The 15882-nt window shown below is 36.1% G+C and overlaps 2 protein-coding genes across 4 annotated transcripts in view; one reads left to right on the top strand and one right to left on the bottom strand.

The window, feature by feature from the left end:
- The window catches only part of SLC25A40 (solute carrier family 25, member 40), a 27316-nt gene extending 21497 nt beyond the window's left edge, over window positions 1-5819 (top strand). The window contains exons 8-10 of the mRNA XM_006891487.1: window positions 2245-2326; window positions 5265-5345; window positions 5701-5819. Coding sequence (XP_006891549.1) covers window positions 2245-2326; window positions 5265-5345; window positions 5701-5819 — 282 coding nt within the window. The remainder of the gene's footprint in view (window positions 1-2244; window positions 2327-5264; window positions 5346-5700) is intronic.
- Window positions 5820-14740: 8921 nt separating this feature from the next.
- RUNDC3B (RUN domain containing 3B) overlaps window positions 14741-15882 on the bottom strand; it is a 163075-nt gene continuing 161933 nt past the window's right edge. For all 3 annotated transcript variants that reach the window (XM_006891445.1, XM_006891446.1, XM_006891447.1), the window contains one exon: window positions 14741-14886. In XM_006891445.1, coding sequence (XP_006891507.1) covers window positions 14741-14886 — 146 coding nt within the window. The remainder of the gene's footprint in view (window positions 14887-15882) is intronic.

The following is a 15882-nucleotide window of genomic DNA, read 5'->3' as shown; positions in this document are numbered from 1 at the left end:
GCCTGGATCAGGCGCACATTAGTCTCCAGCCTGACGTCGTTGCTCTTCAGTACTCTTGAGAAGTCCCTGACAGCTGTCTTTCCCAATGTAATTCGTCTCTTGATTTCCTGGCTGCTGGTACCAAGAGTGTTGACTGTGGAGCTATGCAAACTAAAACTGTTAACTATCTCAATCTCTTCACCATCCACACTGATGCTGCCAATTGGCCCGTTAGTGAGAATCTTTGTTTTCTTGATGTTGAGCTTCAATCCATATTGAAGGCTGCAGTCCTTGATCTTCTGCAGAAAGCACTTCAGGTTCTCCTCAATTTCAGCAGGCAGGGTTGTGTCTTCTGCTTAAATACAGGTTGTTGATGACTCTTCCACCAATCCTGATGCCACATTCCTTCTCAGGACAGCCCAGCATCTCAGATGATTTGTTCTGCATACAGATTGAAAAGGTGTGGAGACAGAATACCTCCCTGGTGGATCCCCTTCTTGATTTTGAACCATGTAGTGTCTCCTTGCTCTGTTCTGACGACTGCCTCTTGGTCCAAATACAGGTTTCGCATAAGAACAATCAAATGTTCTGGAATTCCCATTCTTAGAGTCAGCCATAGCTTTTGTGATCCACACAGTCAAAAGCCTTTCCATAGTTAGTGAAGTACAAATAGACATTCCGCTGGTATTCTCTGCTTTCTGCAAAGATCCAGCTAACCTTAGCTATAATATCCCTAGTACCATGACCTCTTCTAAATCCAGCCTGCATATCTGGCAGTTCTCAGTTGACATATTGCTCCAATTGTTTTTTGATAAGTTTCAGCAGAATCTTGCTTGCATGTGATATTAATGATATTGTTCAATAATTTCGGCACTCTGTTGGGTCACCTTTCTTTGGAATGGGAACAAATATCAATCTTTTCCTGTCAGTTGGCCAGCTGGCTGTCCTCCAGATTTCTTGGTACAACTTAGTGACTACAACCAGGGCAGCGACTATGTGTTGAAATATGTCAATTGGTATGCCGTCAACTCCTGGAGCCTTGTTTTTTGCCAATTCCTTCAGAGCAACTTGAACTTCCTCCTTCATCACCACAGGCTCTTGCTTATATGTCATTTCATGAAATTCTTTGTCAGCCAGTTCCTTCTGGTACAGTGACTCTGTGTACTCCTTCCATCTTCTTTTAACTCTTCTTGGATCATTTAACATTCTGTCCAAAGAATTTCCTCCCATGGCTTGAATTTGTTTTTTTAGCTCCTTCAGCTTAATAAACTCTGAGTGAGTTCGGCCCTTTTGATTTTCTGACTCCAGCTCTCTGCACATTTCATTACAGTATCTTGCTTTGTCATCCCGAGCTACCTTTTGAAATTTTCTGTTCAGCTCTTTGATTTCCTGATTTCTTCATTTAGCTTTGGTTTCTTGGCACTCTAATCCAATATTCAGAGTCTTATCTGACATCCTTAGTGGTCTTTTCATCTTCTTCAGCCTTTGTAATTATCTTTTGCATTCTTCTTGGATGATTTTCTTGATATCTTCCCAGAGCTCATTTGGTCTATGCTCATTGGTTCTCAAGACAAGTGTTAGAAAGTAGAAGTATTAATTTTATCATGAAATAGCAAGATAGTTATCAAATGTCTTGAAAATATCTTTAAAGAAGTTTAACTATCATTTTAAAGAATCTGTTGCTTAATTAAAGCACTATGGAAATAATTATTAAAATGAAGTAAACTATAAAGTGAACTATTGTAAATATTGATTGTAGATATTTTTTTGAAACTATTTTAAGTACTGATAAATATGTTGTAACGTGAACACACAGAACTTGGAACTAAGTACATAGAACTAAGAGCCTATTTAAGTATTTTAAATTTCATTTTCATTCTATTTTTTAAAACAATTTAAATGCTTGCTTACATATTTGACACTTTCTGCTTTGTAATATACCTTGGAAGAATACCTTCAATTGCAATAAATGGAGTATCAGAGATTGTGAACAAAAATTTTGAAGTTCAAGACATCTAGTTGAGACTGTCACTCACAGGAGGAAAGTAGGATTTTTCTGAGACTAAGTTGTACTTACTCCAGAGTTCTGTGCAAAATACTTTGGATGCAGATCTAATTTAGTTAATAAGAGCATTTCTTTATATCTAATTTATCTTAAGATTCAGTTATGATTTTTATTATTATCGATGACACTGTTAACTAGAAGATGAAAAGACCTTTGGAAACTATTTAACTGTATATCTAATAAGTTTTACTTTTTGCTAGTTTGCAGCGGTTATGACTTTACCATTCGATGTGGTAAAAACACAGAAACAGACACAACTTTGGATATATGAAAGTCATGAATGTAAGTTTCATTAATTTGGGACATTTTTAAGATCCCATGAAGAATTTTTTCTTACGTTTTTATTAAGTTAAAAAAATATCTAAAATAGGTAAATCAAGTTTGGTTTATTTTCTCTGCTCGCATATGTAGTTTTAAAAATGTCTTCAGCTCTTTAAATGTGCCCCAGATCTGTTTTCTAAAGGTCAAGTTTTGCTCTGAACATATTCAGCATATTAAAACATTCGAAAAGAATCCTTTAAAAAGTTGTTATATTTTGCCAATAAACTAATAAAAAAAATCTTAATAATAATTGGGGAAAAATATCAACTAAAGCATCATTCAGAAGATTTCCATATGCACTGAAGAACTGAAGAAATTGCATGGGATGGTGGGAACTTTCTTGCCCTCTGCTGGTCAGTGTGAAGCTGGAACAAGCAGCTGAGTGAACAGCTTGGCAGGATCAAGAAATGTCCTTTGACCTAGAAATTCCACTTCTGTTTATGTGCCCTAGAGAAACTTCTGTAAATGTACAAGGTTAGTCATTACCAGAACCTTAACTATCACATAGTTGAAAGCCACCTAAAATATTCTTGAGAGGAAAATGAATAATTTATGATAATCTATACAATAATAGTGTATACAGGAATTAAAATGAATAAACTGTAGCTACATTCATCAATACAGATAATCCTTAAGGTACATTATAAGAGTAAATGTACTTGTGATATAATTTATATGGCATCTAAAAACTCAGTAAGCAAGAGTACAGTTGTTTATGGATATATTCAGCCTAGTAAACATTGAAACATACATGAGGAAGATTAAAAAAGAAAGGAAAGCAGTTGTTTCTGAGGAAAAGAGAAGGAATAAATGTGGAGATATACAGGAACACACACCCCCCAGTTGTATGTGAAAGATACACTTGTTGATATTTAATACATTTAAAGATGTTATCAATGGATATTTGCTTTAATATTATCTGTATGCTGGAAATGCTTCATATTAAAATTGTTTCCTTCCATTAATAAGTTGCTTTTTACCTGCAAGAATATCCTTTAATGTTGGAACTGCAGGCTTTAGAGATCCAGTTACATTCTTAGATTCATTTGATACTGTTAAAATCATTTAATTCTGTCTTAATAGAAACTAGGCTATGAATTCTACAGAGTATCTGGCTACCTGATTTTCTTTTATGTTGTTGTGTTGTTATGTGCTATAGAGTCGCTTGCGACTCATAGCGACCCTATGTACAACAGCCCTAAACTCTGCTCTGTCCTGTGCCAGTCACACTGCCTCTGACACTCCCATCCTGACTATCCCAGTCACTGAATCAATCCACCTCATAGAGGGCCTTCCCCTCCTGCACTGTCCCTCCACCCTCCCAAGCATGATGTCCTTCTCCAAGGACCTTCTTCTTTTATGAGTTATTTAAAATTAATATAATTTAAAATTTTATAATTTAAAATTAATATAATTTAAAATTAATATAAAATTTAAATAACTGAAACATAAAGTGAAAGTTGCCTGTGCAAAGTATATCATTCTTGTTATTTTGTTTACAATTAATTTCTTAAATACTTGTTCTCAGTTTTAAAATAGATACCTTTCTCTTGCATTGCTATATTTATACTATTTATACTGATGGTAAGGCTTCTAAAATAAAACTATAGGCTTCATTTGTCTTCATAAGCAGGGAACTTTTATTTCTCTCCTTTTTGCTGTAGATAAACTTGGTAGTAAGTACTTTAATCTTTCTTAATGATTCAGGGTTGTTACCAGTGTTAAATATGAATAATTGAAGCATTTTATAGTCCTCCTGTGAGGATTATAGGACCATCATCCAACTGGTCTTAAACTAAGATTTTAAAATCTTCAGCCTGTCTTTTGTTATGTACATGATAGTATGCTTGCTTCTTACTCAATATATTTTCCTTCATTTGACTGGAAATGTTTTCCTTTTGTTTTATTTGAATTTATTCTATCTTGTAAACAGTTTGTGGACTAAGTTAGTTTAGAATCAATATGTAAAATGAAGAGAACTAAACTTTGCATTAAGGAATCTCATTCATAAATGTTAATGTTTAGTTTTTAATGACATTTATTTTTGCTATTTAAAAATTTTCTTTCCATTATGTACCAGACATTTTTTTAAAGATGTATCTTAATGTTTACAAATAAATGAGGTGTTAGTGTTGCCCAGATAATATTTTCATTTAGGAGAATCAGGACTAAGCTATTTGAATATTAGCATATCTATTCAGAAAGATGATTGGAAAGCAAGGTCCCACTGACCACAGAGAATGGGCTGTTTTCTTGAGACTTTCTATGAAAAAAATGTGTGCAATACAAATGATAGTAAAAAAAGTTTATCTGGAATTGTATGGAAAAAACCCCCACTACCAAGCTTAAGAAGTAAAGTATCGATTTTACCCAAATTGATATAATTCTTTTTCTATTTTTTAATTGATCCACTATTAAAAGATTTAAAATGCCTCTTTCTATAAATAACTCTGTCTTATTATAATGGAACAGTATAAAAAAACCTTAAACACATTGCCTTTGAGTGGGAACCAACCCAGAGCTGACCCTCCCGTGGATTTTCAGAGGTTATAAATCACACAGGAGATTGCTAACTTTCTCACTTAGAGAAAGCAACTGGTGGATTCAAACTGCCTGTCTTTCAGTTGGTAGTAGAGTTCTTGACCTTGTAGGCCACCAGATCTCTCAATAGAATGATTGGCATCAACTTCCTGAACATCATGCCTCGAGAAACTCTATGAACTTTTATAAATGGTGATAGTTATAGAAAGGCTTTAGGCCTTTTGTTCATAGGGTCACCATGAGTCATGCTCCACTTGACGGCAATCAACAACAAAGGACATAAAAATTATCTTATGCATATTATGTCTATGAAAAGTTACTACCATGTCATCATTACTTCTTTATTCTAAAATTGTAGTGCCTGTACCTTCAAAAGTGTCAACTTGGGTTATAATAAAGAACATTGTTGCTAAAAATGGACTTCCTGGATTATTCACAGGTAAAAACATTTTCTTTATTGAATCACTAAAAACAATGATTACTTCCATATCTAATACTTCCTAAAATAACCTTTAAGAGGAATAGTTTTATAGGAAAGTATTGCATATTTATGATTTTCTCCTCAATAACTTTGTTATAAAGGAAATACTACGTAAGTTTTACCATAGATAGAGTAAAATAATGCAGAATTAAAGTGTGTGAGGGTTGAATTTGAGTTATATTGCTTGTTCTTTACCACCAATTCCTGGCCCCCCCCCAAAAAAAATCACTTAGATAATTATAACAGAATAAAGCTAAATAAATGGAATCTAAAAAAATAAAATTTGTTCTGATGATTCTTATTTTCTTTTCAGGCCTAATTCCTCGTTTAATCAAAATTGCCCCTGCTTGTGCCATTATGATCAGCACATATGAATTTGGAAAGGCTTTTTTCCACAAACAAAATGTTCGAAGCCAGCAATCTAGCTATTGATGTTTCAGTTTGAAATCATAACCATAGCCAGAAAATAAAATGGACACCCTGAGGCAAGAACTTTCTTCACTTTTCTCTTACAATGATTTGATATTTTTCTTTCTTATAATCTAAATGAGTAGTTATTTAAGAGGTGCTCTGATTGTGTAGTCCATAGCGAGCTGCGCTGTACACGCAAAAGCCACTAGTCAGTCAGTGGGGGAAAGGCAGTCAGTCTCCTCCCATGTGATTTTTAACATCAAGAACCTCATGGAGGTTAGCTACAAGTCAGTTCTGATTTGATGGCAGTGAGTTGAAAATTGTTTATTACTCCATCTCTAAATCATAATACTGATTTCAGAATAAACTTTGTTATCTTGATTTTTGAGATACTGAAAAAGAGATTCCAGAAATCGCAACTATTAAGCATTCTTACAGGGTTGTTTGTTTTGGTTTTTTGTTTTGTTTTGTTTTGGTTTTTTTTTTTAAATTATCTGTATACTAAAAAAAAAAACCTCTGAAACTTTGATATGCATGTATTTCAGTAACGTAATCCTATTGAGAGTGTATGAGCTACATCACAACTTTTGAATTATGTGCTGTACAGAGTCTAGAAGAAATTCCAAGTCTTCTTTGCACATTTAAATCATGCACATAGAAATGTTTAAGGATTTCAGCAGGTAGTCGAGGGTAACCATTAAGTAACATTAGGCGTACTTACCAAATGTTACTTACTACTTTATATCCAAATGCAAGGAGTAATGCAATGGTTCATCACTGCAAACTGGAAAGTTGGTGCTTTGAGCCCCACCAGCCTCTCTGAGGAAGGATTGACCTCTGAATCTTCTTCTGTAAAGATTACAGCCCGTGAAGCTGTTCTGTCAAATTCGGTTATTCTGAATTTAAATCCATCCAACAGCATGCAACAGTGGTCTAAATACATTAGGTTTCCACCAGCCCATGATACTATTTATGGCCTCATATAAATGAGTATTTCTCAAATCAAATGGTTGGCTGTTTTATCTTTGTAAAAAATATATCAGTTATGTGCTATAACTGCTACATTTTTTTATGAATAAATTGCCTTTGAAAACTTGCTGGAGAGTCAGCTCTGAGTTAGTTCCGACTTGACAGCACACAACAAACTTGTAAACTATTGATTTCTTGAGAATAGGGATCTGGGGATTTTTGTTTCTTTTGAATGATTAGAGTGAAAACATGCAGTCAAACTTGGGTGTGAAGTGGAAAATCGCATTGTATTTAGACTATTAAAGTTTGAGTATATGATAAACAATTTTGTAATTGGTTCATGGAGTTTCTAGGTAATTTCTAATAGCTTGTTCTAATATTAAAGAAATTATTACTATATTGGTCACGGAAGATTTAAAAAATCTGTGATTTCATGCCGTCTAGGATAGTGTGCTAGACCAAGAGAAGAAGCCAGCAGACAAACATGGTTTCAATTATTGAACCTAGTATGGAGGCTAATGCCTACATAATTTAGTTTTTGGATATACTGAGGAGTGAAGTGAAAAAGATTATAATGATACGGTATTTTTTATTACTTGATTTTTGTCAGGATGATTTTTATTATATAATAAAAACCACTTTATTGCACTCTATATAAGTAATTTATGGTACCTTGAAGCCTTTTCTTTTCTAAAATGGAACAATATATTTAGGTGACAAATCTCTGGTTTGAGTAAGGTAATTAATATATTTTGTATTGAAGTAGAAATACAAAACAAACATTAAGGTTTGTATGTAGCATCTATTGTTTGTGTTATCCTGTATTTACATATCTTAAATTTGCAAAAATATCACACAAATGATTTTAAGTTATATTTTCATTAAAATATTCCATGCCTTCTTAAACTAATACTGTTTTAGTCTGTTCTTTTGAGATACAAATAACGTAATGCTTTGCTGTGTGTGTGTGTGTGTGTGTGTGTGTGTGTGTGTGTGTGTGTGTGTGTGTGTATCTCGCTATGGAAGCTCTGGCTGCCTAGTCTGTAAATGTTATGTTGTCCATCCAAAGGCAGATGACCCAAATCTACCAGCTGCTATGCCGAAGGAAAAGGGGTAATCTCCTCTAGGGTGATTTAGAGCCTCTGAAATCCCACTGGAGAGGTAGGTCTAGCTCAATGGAATGAATAAGTTAGGTATCTTTATCTATAGATATCTCATATGTATATGTTGTGTAACATCGAGTCAGAACTAACTCACAGCTGACTACATCAAGTTTTCAGAGGCAGTTAATCTCTCGGGAGGAGACTCCCCATCTTTCTCTCATGTAACTGCTGGTGGATTTGAACCACTTGTCTTCGAGATTGCACTGCAACTTTTTACCACTAGGCCACTGTTGTTAGGTGCTGTCGAGTCGAGTATGACTCATAGTAACCCTATGAACAACACATCTGAACCCTGTGCCATCTTCACACATCCTAGCACATTAGAGCCCATTGCGGCAGTCACCATATCAATCCACCTGGTCGAGGGTCTTCCTCTCATTCACCAACCCTCCACCCTTCTAAGCATTACGTCTCTGTCCAAGGAACAGACTCCTAGCAACATGTCCAAAGTGCCTTGCCTCCAAAGAGCACTCTGAGGCACCCTCTCCAAGACATACTTGTCTATTCTTTTGTCCATGTATGGGATGTTACGTGCTCTTCTCCAACACCACGAATCAAAGGCATCAGTTCTTCTTCTGTCATCTCTACTCATTGTCCAGCTCTCAGATGCATAGCAAATGATTGGAAAAACTATGGCTTGAATCAGACGTACTTTAGTAGAGCTCAGTATGTTGTTAGTATGTACCATCAAGTGACTTGTGACTTATAGACATAGTACAACAGTTCTGAAGCCTGCCTTATCCTGAGCCAGTCTCACTGACTCTGACACATCTAATCCCATTGCCCCAGTTATTGTGTTAATCCACCTTATCCATAGTCTTTTTCTCTTGTGCTGTCCCTCCACTCTTCCAAGCATGATGTCCTTCTCCAAGGACTGGTCCCTCCTGGCCACGTGCCCAAAGTATGTGAGATGGAGCTTCAAAATCCTACCTCCAAGGAGAAACTTGGTTTCACCCTCTCCAAGACAGACCTATTTTTTTTTTTTTTATCATGGTGGTCCATGGTATGTTCAGTATTCTTCTCCAGCACCACAACTCAAAGACATTTATTCTTCTATCATCCTAGTTATTGTCCAGCTCTCTGATGCATAGTATGTAATTGTGAAGACCATGACCTGTATCAGGCTCACGTAAGTCCCTCGACTGACATCATTGCTCCTCAGCACTCTGGAGAGGTCCCTCACAGCAGACTTTCCCAATGCAATTAGGGTGGGTTTTTTTTTTTTAATTTCCTGACTGCTGGAGCCAAGAATGGTGATTGTAGGGCCAAGCAAGGTGAAATTACTTACAACCTCAATCTCTTCTCCATCTATCATGGTACTCTCTGTTGTCCAGTGGTGAGAATTTGTCTTCTCCATATTGAAAACTAAAGTCATTGACATTCTGCAGCAAATGCTGCAGGTCCTCTTCAGTTTCAGTAAGCAAGGTTGTATCATCTGCACAATGCACGTTGCTGATGAGTCTTTCTCCAGTCCTGATGCCACATTCCTCATAAGGTCCAACCTCCTGGATGATGTGTGCTGCATATAGATTGAAATGGTATGGAGACAGGGACACATCCCTGATACACTCTTTTTCTAATTTTATTTTTCTAATTAATAATAAGCATGCAGTGTTTCCTTGCTCTGTTCTGATGACTGCTTCCTGGTCCAAGTATAGGTTTTGCATGAATACAATCAAATGTTCTGGGATTCCCATTCTTCTCAAGGTTAGCCACAGTTTGTTGTGATCTACACAGTAAAATGCCTTTACACAGTTAGTGAGGCACAGGCAGAAATTCCTCTTGCTTTCAGCTAAGATCCATCAATATCCAGTATCCACTAATGCAAGATCCATATATATGCTGCAGAAGATCAAAGAATATAGCCTTCACTATGGATTGCATCTTGACATCAAGAAAATGAAAGAGGTAAAGAAGCATGAATATATTTTTTAAATTAAAAAAATGGAAAAAATTTTTTGGCAACCAAGAGTAGTTACTTATGATTGTTTCAACACTGTGGTTATCATTTTTTAATTGAAAGAGTAGTTGGGTAAACTCAGTCTATCAATAGCTGAAATATATTTTTCATTCCCTTCAACCCAAGTCTGTCTCATAGTAACTGAATTATATTGTCAATTAATTATTCCCATATTTCACATCAGTATATAAATTGACCTCCTAACCCCATGCTTTTCTCATTCTTTTATTACAAGTAACCACTTTTAAAAAATATTTTATTTTATTTCATTAATTTTTGTGTGTACCGTCAAATCGGATCTGAATGGTACAGGAAGAGATTGCCTCTCCTCCAGTAGAGCATCTGGTAGACTTGAACTGCATACCTCTGGGATGCCACTAGGCCACCAGACCTCCCTTTTCTCATTCTTTTTAATGCATACACTGCAAGAATTGCAATATTTGCAAGCCTAGAAAACATTTTTCATTCTATTAACATAAGATTTTTCATATACAATCAAGTTTTCAAGAAGAAATGTTTTATTACAGTATTAATGTTTGTTACCTTTCATGTAATTTGCATTGTTATTATGCCATCATAGCAACCCCATGAAGAACAGCTCTGAGCCTTTCCCATCCTGAACCAACATCACCATCTCTGACACCCCATTGCCACAGTACCTGTGCCAATCCATCTAGGTGAGGGTGTTCCTCTCTGGCACTGACCCTCCACCTTTCCAAACATGATGTTCTCCAAGGACTGCATCCTCTTGACAAAGGTGGCATTTCACCACCCTGCCTCCAAGGAGCACCATGATTTCACTTTCTCCAAGACTGACCTGTGTGTTCTCTTGACAGGGATGTTAAACACTCTTCTCCAGCACCACAACTTAAAGGAATAGATTCTTCTGTCCTCTTTAGTCATTGTCCAGATTTCAAATGCATAGTAAGCAACTGAGGATACCATGGTTTGGATCAGGTGCACCTTAGTCTTTAGACTGACATCAGTGCTCTTTAGCACTCTGGAGAGTTCCTTGACAGCTGATTTTCCCAATGCAACTCTTTTTTTGATCTGACTGCTGGCATCAAGGGTGTTGAATATGGATCCAGCTAAGACAGAATTTTAAATAACTTCAATAATTTTTAATAACTACATTCCTTTGTACATGATTTTGCTGCCTTCTGGCTCAGTGGTGAGGATTTTTGTTTTCCTGTTGCAATCCATATTGAAGACTGTGGTCCTTGATCTTCTGCAGCAGATGCTTCAAATCCTCTTCCCTTTGGTCCTTCTATACTATCTTCTCTTCTGGTCAAATCCTGTTCTTTGAACCTTTCCTATTTTCTGGGTAAGGGCTGTTTTTTAAATGTTTTATAGTTGATTGCTCTATGGAGTGCCTCCCAGGTGATGTTCTCTTTATGGGCAGTATTTCTGACTGAAAGTTGAGGTGGGAGTGGGATAGGAGGTAGGGGAAGGGGGTAGTGAAGGGCTGAGTAAGTGTGTTTTGTTGAGTCGACAACCACTCATAATGACCCTGTGAACAGCAGCTCTGAACCTTGCTCTATGCTGAGCCAACCTCACTATCTTTGACACACTACTATCTCATTCTATCTCCTGCAAAGTCTTTCTCTCCTGCACTAACCCACCACGCTTCCAAACACGATGTCCTTCTCCAGGACTGTACCCTCCTGATAACATGCCCAATGTATGTGAGACTGAGCTTCAGAATCCTTGCTTCCTAAGGGCAGCCTGCTTTCACTACCTCCAAGAAATACCTGTTTGTTCTTTTGGCAGTCCATGGTTTGTTTAATACTCTTCAGTTCCTAGAGTGGGCAAAATGTAGAACAAAACTCAAAAGCCTAAGAAATAGGCCAGATCTACTACTGGTCTGAAAAACTAGTAGAACCCCCAAAGCTATCACCCTTCAAACCTGCAACAAAAATCCATTTTCATGATAGTATTTTAGGCATGAAATAGTGCTACATATTTGGCAAATATGTTGAAATATAAATTCTGTATTAAACTTGCCAAGGATCTTTTTGTCATAGGGGGGAAAAAGAGACCACTAGTGCCATGGTACAAAATGTTTACTATACATGCAACAAATATAGTACATCAAGGCAACAAAATACAAGTGGAAATATTGCCATATAATTCAGCATTCTTCATTTATGAACAGTAAACACTAACACCTAAAATTAAAGATTGAGACAGACAGACATGGCTTCCTCATGCATTAACAAATCAAACATTAACAAATACCTCTATAATTAGTGTTACATAACTGTATAGAAACCTGAATTTCACAATAGCAGATGAACTTTTTACCAAGAGCTCCAAGAAAGGAGGAAAAGTCATGATCCTCAGATGCCATGTTTAAGTCTGCATTGAGCAGCATATTAAGATGCACACCTTATTGTATACATTAGACAAATCTGAAAAAAATTATCAATTATGGAACTGGATTTTCATATAAAAACGTATGGAAAAATTTAGCAATGATTCTATTTTAATTACTAAAGGATCATAAATGTCAGTTGAGATAGACAATGAATGGTAAAGCATTTGAATATTTTGGTAGCTCTTAAGAAAGCAGCAATGGTGGTCAAGGCCAGCCTAGAATTCTTGAAGTTCTCCTCTTTAACTGTTTCTTTCTCCATTCATCCCAAGATTTCCAGCTGCCCTCATTTTTCTACCTTCCACTTTCCATGTTGATTAAAAATCATTAAAAATCTGTTCTTGGATTTCTCATTCACAATAACGTATGCAGGATTCAGGATAGGTTAAGTGTGTTCTTCTTCCAAAATATTTCTATTTCTACATGTATTAAAGCCTAAAGGAAGAAAGCTTAGTGTGTTCTGGCACATCTTGGATCATTTTTTTTTAAGGACTTCCAGGCTGTCTTTGCTTTCAAATGATATAGTTTGCTCTGTCTTGGAAATAAAACTCATCTTGTTACTACTGATTGTTGTTGTTGTTATGTGTCGTTGAGTTGCTTGCAACCCTATGAACAGAAGCCCAGAAACCTGCTCTATCCTGTGCCAGTTTTACCATCTCTGTCTGACACACCTACCCTCATTACCCTAGTCACTGTGCCAATCCATCTCATTGATGGTCTCCCTCTCTCCAGCTCTCCACCTTTCCAAGCATGATATCCCTCTCCAAGGACTGGTCTCTCTTTGCAACATGCCCAAAGTATGTCAGATGATACCTCAGAGAAGTGTGAGGTGTTCAGAATCACAGAAGCCCCGATGGCTTGAGACTTAAACCATCATATCAAGGGCTGGATAATGGGACAGAGGTGTTGAATGGTGTAGGGGGGAGTGGAAGGGGATGCTGGTGGATTAGGGAAAGGGATGGGTCAAGACACTCGTGCCAAGGGTGGAGAGCAACACTGAATCTATTGGTAACTACTGATTAGAGTCCAAATTATGAAACTAAGCTGTAAATATTGGGGGGCACCACCACAGACATATTTCCCGGACAAAGAATCAATGTGACATATTCAGATCTCTGCCTCCTCCACTCAATAAACAGTTTCAGTAGGAACATTTTTTTTTTTATATGTCAAAGCTACAAATAAGATTGACTGTCATGTTTTATTAACAAAAATACCACAGGAAGTCCTCTATTAAGTATCATAGCCTCTTCATGTAAACAATGTATAAAACATCTTTGGCACAACTAATCGTGTTTTCCTCTCTACTATAGAAAATATACTCCGTATCATTTTCTCTAAGTCTGGTTGAAGTTTTAGGGACAAATGATTATTTGCAGTTACAAAAATTGTAAAGATTATATATTGAGGATCTTAAGCCTTTTAAAGAAGAAAACTGGTTATCTATTACAATGTAGATATTTTTAACATTAACATAACTTTTAAAATTAAATTATGGCATAATTAATGAGAGAGGCTGTAAAATACACATATTCACTGTTCTTGCAAAGGGGAAAAATTGTATGTCACAGAAATCTTTCTAGATCTCATGATTATTCTACTGATTGCAACATTAAAAAGCATGTGTCTTATGATTTTAATTTAGTTTGCAATTGTTCTTGGTAAAATACTTTTTTAAGAAAAACCTTTCTCCACATATTTCCAATTTTTGAGGCATACTTGATCATATTTTTAAATCAATAACCTTTTAAGAAAATCTTGGGGGAAAAAAGAAAAATTTATCTATTCTATATACCTAAAATGACCTAGAATACTGTAAATACTTTCCCTATGACCTTAACAAGTTAGTAACAGCCTAAAAAGGCACATTCTTACAAAATTTATAAAACATTATATGGAATGTTAAGTTGCTAATGCTGAATGTTACAGGGAAATCAAAGAAGCCTCTGAAACCGTACCCGAGGACCTTCACCTTATAGTAAAAAGGCATTTACATAGTAAAGCCCAGGGAGAAATGAGTGAAACAAATGTTTTATTGTGTGTGGCTGTGGGTGTAAAAGAATCATCTGAATAAAGGAAAAAATGAAAATTCTTAGTGTAAGTGTCTGGAATAGAGCCTCAAATAGTCTCTGGTGACAGTTAAATAATATGAAAATTGGCTCAATACAGTTGAAATAGGTTATTAATTTGGAGAGGATCTTTAAAAGGTTTTATTGAAGTCTATTTTTTTTTTAACTTCATCAATGGCATTTCTCAATAATAAGGATGAAATTCTCAGAAAAAGTAAAACAGTAGATCATTGGTTTTCACTCTTAAGGTCAGATGGAACAGACTGAACTCTGTCATTTAAAGTACAGAATTCCAGACATGTGCCCAAACAGTATAAAACTTCAAAGGTCTTCCCAGCAGTAAAACGTAATGTAAACGGAACATTTACAACATAAAAAACATCTGGCTTTTACGTAGTTTTTTTTTTTCAGGATGGAGTTAAGCCTGGACTTGTCATCTCTGTTGTAGGACTTGCAAGGTAGTCATTAGATTTCAGGCTTGTTAGAGACTTGTAACTTGCCACGGATGTTAAAGACCCACAGAGACCCAGCAGTGACGGAGTGTCTTCTTTACCTGAAAGTTAGGATCAAAGAACTAAGATCACTAACTGCTCTTGAAGAATGATAGCCAACAAGATTCTAAAACCATGGCAGCTTTCCACTATTTACAATATATGACAATATAATTATAAAACCAAAGATAACAATATCTCATCATGTTTGATCTTTTAGTAGTTTCTATGTCAATCCTGAAAAACAAAACAAGGTTATTCATGACTCTTTTAAAGCATTTATGTGTGGTTGTTTGGGATGATTCTATTAAAGCAAAAATAAAAGTTACTTTTTTATGAGAATATTTTTTTAAATTTTTATTATATTTTGTGTGTGTGTACCATCAAATTGGGTCTGACTGGTACAAGAGGAGATTGCCCCTCCTTCTCCAGCATAGTATCTGGTGGGTTTGAACCTTGTGCCTCTGGGATTGCAGTGCAGCATCTTGCCATTAAGCTACCAGAGCTCCCTCGAGAATATTTTATATTCACTCTTTATGTAGAGAGAGCTCTGTAAGCCTAGTGGATAGAAAATTATGCTACCTATCCAAATGTGGGTGATTTTAATCTGTGCCCCTCAGGCCTGGTTTTAATGTTTTTGGTCAAACATTCATCTAACTAGTATAGCACTATTTACTATACAGAGGTGGTAACTCGTAATGGTTACCCATGGTGGACAGTGTTTGGTGAAGCTCCCTGATTAAAACAAGCTTGGAAGCAGGAGTGGCATCCACTTCCTTAATAGCTTGCTTCAGGAAACCCTACGAACCTGGAGAAACAATGAAAGTCACACAAGTGTTGAGGACTTCCGTTCACAGGGTCACTATGAGTCGCCTACGACTTGATGACACTTAACAACAGCAACTTTACAGGAGTCTTAAAACTTCTAAGTAAAATTAAACAATATTAACATTGCCAAAGCCACAATAATATATGGAACTCCATATTGGGCAAAGTAATGCATTAGACATGGTCCTTGGCCTTCTCAGCTCAATAGAAGGTCTGATTTGGGAGACTGT

Source organism: Elephantulus edwardii, unplaced genomic scaffold, assembly GCF_000299155.1.
Source record: "Elephantulus edwardii isolate Elephantulus edwardi_28Jun2011 unplaced genomic scaffold, EleEdw1.0 scaffold00098, whole genome shotgun sequence".
NCBI classification, from domain to species: domain Eukaryota; kingdom Metazoa; phylum Chordata; class Mammalia; order Macroscelidea; family Macroscelididae; genus Elephantulus; species Elephantulus edwardii.
The sequence above is the reverse complement of the archived record's forward strand: the minus strand, read 5'-3'. Positions and strand labels throughout refer to the sequence as shown.